Here is a 7,500-nt window from a genome sequence, read left to right as displayed (position 1 = left end):
TGGCACACCTGTATTTGGGGAGTTTCTCCCATTCTTCTCTGCAGATCCTCTCAAGCTCTGTCAGGTTGGATGGGGAGCGTCGCTGCACAGCTATTTTCAGGTCTCTCCAGAGATGTTTGATCGGGTTCAAGTCCGGGTTCTGGCTGGGCCACTCAAGGACATTCAGAGACTTGTCCCGAAGTCACTGTGTTGTCTTGGCTGTGTGCTTAGGGTCGTTGTCCTGTTGAAACCTTCGTCCCAGTCAGAGGTCCTGAGCACTCTGGAGCAGGTTTTCATCAAGGATCTCTCTGTACTTTGCTCCGTTCATCTTTGCCTTGATCCTGACTAGTCTCCAAGTCCCTTCCACTGAAAAACATCCCCACAGCATGATGCTGCCACCACCATGCTTCACCGCAGGGATGGTGGCATGTTTCCTCCAGATGTGATTCAATCTTGGTTTCATCAGACCAGAGAATCTTGTCTGAGATCACAATGATGTGTTTGACGTTTCTGATTTGTAATGAACCTGAGGGCTGCATGATACACTGAATCAAGTGCTCTCAGGGTAGTGGCTGAGGCCTGCATATATATAACATCACTACAATCTAAATCTAAAACCGACAGTAATGTACATCGTACCAGCTCCTTCCTGGCCTCCAGAGAAAAACAAGCCTTATGCCGGTAATAGAATCCTATTCTCAGCTTGAGCTTCCTTATCAAGTTCACTACATGCACAGTGAAACACAGTGAAGCTCGGTTACTAGTCCAATGCTCTAACCACTAGGCTACGCTGCCGCCCCAGTGAAGCTCAGCTTGTCATCAACCCACACACACAAATATTTGTACACTTTAACTTGCTCTATATTATGTCCAGCCAATGTAGCAATGACATGATTAGTAACATGCCTGGCATTTGAAAATACCTTTGCATTTTGTTTTTTCCCTGAATTTAGAACCAGCTTTAAATCATACAGATTCTGTTGTATGATGTTAAATGCTCGTTGGGCATTTTCAAAAAGCTAAAGATAAACTACTACCACTTGAATAAAGAACAGTATCATCTGCATAAAAATGAACATCTGCTGTTTCAATCAGATCCCCAATGTTGTTGATATACAAAATGAACAACAGTGGGCCCAAAGTAGAACCTTGAGGAACACCTGAGCACACCTCTCTGGACTCAGATTTACAACCATCCGCCATTTACACTTTGTGTACGATTTGATAGGTAATTTATAAACCAGACATCATTCAAACAGTTTTAGAAACTTCAGTGTGTTTTTCTATCCAAATCGACTAATAATATGCATATCCTAGCTTCTGGGCCTGAGTAGCAGGCAGTTTAATTTGGGCGCATTATTCATCTGAATTTCCCGAAGTCTGCCCCCTGTCACCAAGAAGTTAACCTTTGCACTAACACAGCATGGTCCACTGTGTCAAAAGCCTTTCGACGAATCAATAAAAACAGACACACAATGTAACTTCTTATCAAGAGCACAGTGGATGTCATTTAAACCCTTCAGTGTTGCTGAAACAGAGCTGTGGCCAGACCTAAACCCTGACTGCATCCATTTAATATGTTGTTTTCTTGGAAGTAGACCTTTAACTGCCTACTAACTAAGGACTCCAGTACCTTAGACAGTACAGACAGCGTTGATATGGATCGATAGTTGTCAAGTAGCGAAGGAGCTCCACCTTTTCAGGAGAGGCAGTACCAAAGCAGATTTCCATAACTTGGGGATTTACTTTACATCAAGCGTGAGGTTAAAAATACATGTTAAGGGGGGGAGCAAAGATGTCTGCAGCTAGGTGTAGAAAGCGGGGGTCTAGTTCATCAGGGCCTGGGGATTTTGTTTTTATATATTTTTTTTTTCCAGGGCTTTACACACTTCTGAAACAGAGAAGGGTGAAAAGGAGAACCTGGTGAAGGAGTGCACAGGGGTGTCTGGTAAATTCATAGGGGGCTCAATTATACCTTTGACCTTTTCAAATAATCTGCCTGCATCTAAAATGCTGGTTCAAGGCTTTCAGAATGGAGGTTTCTCTCTCAGAATGGAGGTTTCTCTCTCAGAATGGAGGTTTCTCTCTCAGAATGGAGGTTTCTCTCTCAGAATGGAGGTTTCTCTCTCAGAATGGAGGTTCTCTCTCAGAATGGAGGTTTCTCTCTCAGAATGGAGGTTTCTCTCTCAGAATGGAGGTTCTCTCTCAGAATGGAGGTTCTCTCTCAGAATGGAGGTTCTCTCTCAGAATGGAGGTTTCTCTCTCAGAATGGAGGTTCTCTCTCAGAATGGAGGTTCTCTCTCAGAATGGAGGTTCTCTCTCAGAATGGAGGTTCTCTCTCAGAATGGAGGTTCTCTCTCAGAATGGAGGTTCTCTTTCAGAATGGAGGTTCTCTTTCAGAATGGAGGTTCTCTCTCAGAATGGAGGTTCTCTTTCAGAATGGAGGTTCTCTCTCAGAATGGAGGTTCTCTCAGTTACAATCTGTGTCGACCAACAATTGTTTAGGAAGCTGTGGATCTTTCTGCACTCCAAACCTTTCACTACTTACCAGAATTTGGATGGATTATTTACATTATGTGAAGTTGATTTCAGGTAGTGGTCTGCTTTCAATTTACGGATCATAGCCACACCCATATTTCGAAGATGTTTAAAAGCTTTTTAAACTTATATCCAATCTATTGAATTTACCATAGGTGGACTCTAATCAAGTTGTAGAAACATCTCAAGGATGATCAATGGAAACAGGATGCACCTGAGCTCAATTCAGAGTCTCATAGCAAAGGGTCTGAATACTTATGTAAATAAGGTTATTTATTGGTAATAAATTTGCTAAAATGACTAACAACCGGTTTTCACTTTGTCATTTGGGGGTATTGTGATGTCATTATGGGGTATTGTGATGTCATTAGGGGGCATTGTGATGTCATTAGGGGGCATTGTGATGTCATTGGGGGGGCATTGTGATGTCATTATGGGGTATTGTGATGTCATTGGGGGCATTGTGATGTCATTGGGGGGCATTGTGATGTCATTAGGGGGCATTGTGTGTAGATTGATGAGCAAAAAAAAAAGTATTTAATCGATTTTAGAATAAGGCTGTAACGTAACAAAATGTGGAAAAAAGTGAAGGGGTCTGAATACTTTCCGAAGGCACTGTGTATAATTTAGCAGACACAATCTTGCCATTTCAATCGTCAGTTTCTACAGGACCAGTATGGTAGATATTATTCCTGTCTCTCTCTCTGTGTCTCTCTCTGTCCCCCAGGGTGACAGTGGGGGTCCTCTGGTGTGTGAGGAGCCTCATGGTGGGAGCTGGACCCTGTATGGTCTGACCTCCTGGGGTAGTGTGTGTTTCTCCAAAGTCCTGGGTCCTGGGGTTTACTCTAATGTTACACACTTCACACCCTGGATACACCGACAGATCTACCTCCACACCTTCCATCTACACTGATACAGACAGACAGACAGACAGACAGACATTCCATCTACACTGATACAGACAGACCTCCACACCTTCCATCTACATTGATACAGACAGACAGACCTCCACACCTTCCATCTACACTGATACAGACAGACAGACCTCCACACCTTCCATCTACACTGATACAGACAGACAGACCTCCACACCTTCCATCTACACTGATACAGACAGACAGACCTCCACACCTTCCATCTACACTGATACAGACAGACAGACCTCCACACCTTCCATCTACACTGATACAGACAGACCCTTGTAATGCCAGTCACTGACAGTCACTCAATTAGCCATGTCAGGTAAAACAAATGTAGATTGGTATGTTAGTCTAGCTGCTTGCTCTCTAAACTGGTAGTGAGCAGGCTGGGTTTGGATGTGGGTTTGGAGACCCAAAAGCCACAGTGGCGCCTCATGATGAGTTCCAGTTTTTTTGTGTGTCCCCCCACCTCGTGACGGAAACGCTGAGAGAAAGAAGACAACGGGTGGAGAAGAAGAACAAAAAACCCCCGGAGGAATGTAAAACCAACGAGAGACGTTTTGGTGATGTCCCTTCTTCCTCTTCCTGTGGGTTCCCCCCCCCCCCAAACATTCCAAACAGGAAGTGAAGTGTATTTTTGGGAAGAGACTGTTGGATGTGATGACGTCATCATCGCCACTCTGTCTTAGATGTTTTTCTATTGTCACACACACGTGTTACATACACAACCTCTCTCTCTCCCTCAACACGTGTGTGTGTGTGTGTGTGTGTTTATGTATGTTTTTAAAGTGTGTGTGTTCTAAACGTGTGTGTGCGTGTGCGCGTGTGTGTGTGTGTGTGTGTGTGTGTGTGTGTGTGTGTGTGTTCGTTCAGATGCCCTGTAATATAATGATACGCCTTTAATACATTTAGCCACAGTGGGGCGCTGCTGTAACAGCTATGGCCCTGCTGTTTAAATACAAGCTCTCTCTGTGTGTGTGTGTGTGTGTGTGTGTGTGTGTGTGTGTGTGTGTGTGTGTGTGTGTTTATGCTTTCAAGGTCTATATGATACATTCCACTTGTTTGTCATTTTCTAAGAGTATTTTTCTACTGCTTTTTGTGTGTGTGTGTGTATTGTGTGTGTGTGGGGCGTGTGTGTGTGTATTGTGTGTGTGTGGGGCGTGTGTATTGTGTGTATTGTGTGTGTGGGGCGTGTGTGTGTGTGTGTGTGTGTGTGTGTGTGTGTGGGGGGGGACGTGTGTGTGTGTGGGGCGTGTGTGTGTGTGTGTGTGTGTGTGTGTGTGTGTGTGTGTGTGTGTGTGTGTGTGTGTGTGTGTGTGTGAGCACGTTTTAGTCCCTATAGTGACGGGGACCTTCTGGCCCCTTCCCTGTCCCTACACAGTGATAATGTATACTATAGGACATAGGTACTGTCCATGGATACTGCTGTAACTATATAGATATATATATGATAGATCATGTTTAAAGCCGTCTGACATACTCGTGTCTGTGTGTAAAAGTAGGGTTTCGTCCCAAATGGAACCCTATTCCCTATATAGTGCACTACTTGCTAAGTAATGGCACCCTATTCCCTATATAATCCTTGGTAATGACACCCTATTCCCTATATAATCCTTAATGACACCCTATTCCCTATATAATCCTTAGTAATGACACCCTATTCCCTATATAATCCTTAATGACACCCTATTCCCTATATAATCCTTAATGACACCCTATTCCCTATATAATCCTTGGTAATGACACCCTAGTCCCTATATAATCCTTGGTAATGACACCCTATTCCCTATATAATCCTTGGTAATGACACCCTATTCCCTATATAATCCTTGGTAATGGCACCCTATTCCCTATATAATCCTTAGTAATGGCACCCTATTCCCTATATAATCCTTAGTAATGACACCCTATTCCCTATATAATCCTTGGTAATGACACCCTATTCCCTATATAATCCTTAGTAATGACACCCTATTCCCTATATAATCCTTAGTAATGACACCCTATTCCCTATATAATCCTTAGTAATGACACCCTATTCCCTATATAATCCTTAGTAATGACACCCTATTCCCTATATAATCCTTAGTAATGACACCCTATTCCCTATATAATCCTTAGTAATGACACCCTATTCCCTATATAATCCTTAGTAATGACACTCTATTCCCTATATAATGCAGTAGTCCACTATAGGGAATAGGGTACATTTGGGACCGGCCCCGTATATATGGCTTCATATCCTGTCTCACTATTAAACACTGGAAAAATATACAGACCTGATCTCTGTGATGTTCTCATTTCTAACACACACACACACACACACACACACCATGAACACACACACAGAAACACACACACACATACCATGAACACACACACACACACACCATGAACACACACACACACACCATGACCACACACACACCATGAACACACACACACACACACCATGAACACACACACACACCATGGACACACACGCACACCATGAACACACACACACACACCATGAACACACATGAAAAGAGACATGGTGGAGCTCAGAGAGCTGGAGAGAGACATGGTGGAGCTCAGAGCTGGAGAGAGACGTGGTGGAGCTCAGAGCTGGAGAGAGAGACGTGGTGGAGCTCAGAGAGATGGAGAGAGAGACGTGGTGGAGCTCAGAGAGATGGAGAGAGAGACATGGTGGAGCTCAGAGAGCTGGAGAGAGACATGGTGGAGCTCAGAGAGCTGGAGAGAGACATGGTGGAGCTCAGAGAGCTGGAGAGAGAGACGTGGTGGAGCTCAGAGAGCTGGAGAGAGACATGGTGGAGCTCAGAGAGCTGGAGAGAGACATGGTGGAGCTCAGAGAGCTGGAGAGAGAGACATGGTGGAGCTCAGAGAGATGGAGAGAGAGACATGGTGGAGCTCAGAGAGCTGGAGAGAGACATGGTGGAGCTCAGATAGCTGGAGAGAGAGACGTGGTGGAGCTCAGAGAGCTGGAGAGAGAGATGTGGTGGAGCTCAGAGAGCTGGAGAGAGACATGTTGGAGCTCAGAGAGATGAAGAGAGAGACATGGTGGAGCTCAGAGAGCGGGAGAGAGACATGGTGGAGCTCAGAGAGCTGGAGAGAGACGTGGTGGAGCTCAGAGAGCTGGAGAGAGAGACATGGTGGAGCTCAGAGAGCTGGAGAGAGACGTGGTGGAGCTCAGAGAGCTGGAGAGAGAGACGTGGTGGAGCTCAGAGAGCTGGAGAGAGACATGGTGGAGCTCAGAGAGACATGGTGGAGCTCAGAGAGCTGGAGAGAGACATGGTGGAGCTCAGAGAGCTGGAGAGAGACGTGGTGGAGCTCAGAGAGCTGGAGAGAGACGTGGTGGAGCAGAGAGCTGGAGAGAGAGACTGGTGGAGCTCAGAGAGCTGGAGAGAGACGTGGTGGAGCTCAGAGAGCTGGAGAGAGACGTGGTGGAGCTCTGAGAGCTGGAGAGAGAAGAGAGACGTGGTGGAGCTCAGAGAGCTGGAGAGAGACATGGTGGAGAGAGCTAGCTCAGAGAGAGACATGGTGGAGCTCAGAGAGCTGGAGAGAGACATGGTGGAGCTCCAGAGAGCTGGAGAGAGACGTGGTGGAGCTCAGAGAGCTGGAGAGAGACGTGGTGGAGCTCAGAGAGCTGGAGAGAGAGAGAGAGAGACGTGGTGGAGCTCAGAGAGCTGGAGAGAGAGACATGGTGGATCAGAGAGCTGGAGAGAGGACGTGGTGGATCTCAGAGAGCTAGAGAGAGAGAGTGGTGGAGCTCAGAGAGCTGGAGAGAGAGGGGTGGAGCTCAGAGAGCTGGAGAGAGACGTGGTGGAGCTCAGAGAGCTGGAGAGAGAGAGACATGGTGGAGCTCAGAGAGCTGGAGAGAGAGGGCGTGGTGGAGCTCAGAGAGCTGGAGAGAGACGTGGTGGAGCTCAGAGCTGGAGGAGAGAGACGTGGTGGAGCTCAGAGAGCTGGAGAGAGGACGTGGTGGAGCTCAGAGAGCTGGGGAGAGGACATGGTGGAGCCGGAGATGGTGGGCTCAGAGAGCTGGAGAGAGACATGGTGGAGC

At 46.3% G+C, this 7,500-nt stretch overlaps 1 protein-coding gene across 1 annotated transcript in view; it reads left to right on the top strand.

Annotated features, from left to right (window-relative positions):
- corin (corin, serine peptidase) overlaps positions 1–3,953 on the top strand; it is a gene marked incomplete at its 5' end in the record, with an annotated part of 25,039 nt that extends 21,086 nt beyond the window's left edge. Inside the window, 1 exon segment of the mRNA XM_029743812.1 lies at positions 3,245–3,953. Coding sequence (XP_029599672.1) covers positions 3,245–3,430 — 186 coding nt within the window.
- Between the last annotated feature and the right edge of the window lie 3,547 nt (positions 3,954–7,500).

Source organism: Salmo trutta, unplaced genomic scaffold, assembly GCF_901001165.1.
Source record: "Salmo trutta unplaced genomic scaffold, fSalTru1.1, whole genome shotgun sequence".
NCBI lineage: Eukaryota > Metazoa > Chordata > Actinopteri > Salmoniformes > Salmonidae > Salmo > Salmo trutta.
The sequence above is the reverse complement of the archived record's forward strand: the minus strand, read 5'-3'. Positions and strand labels throughout refer to the sequence as shown.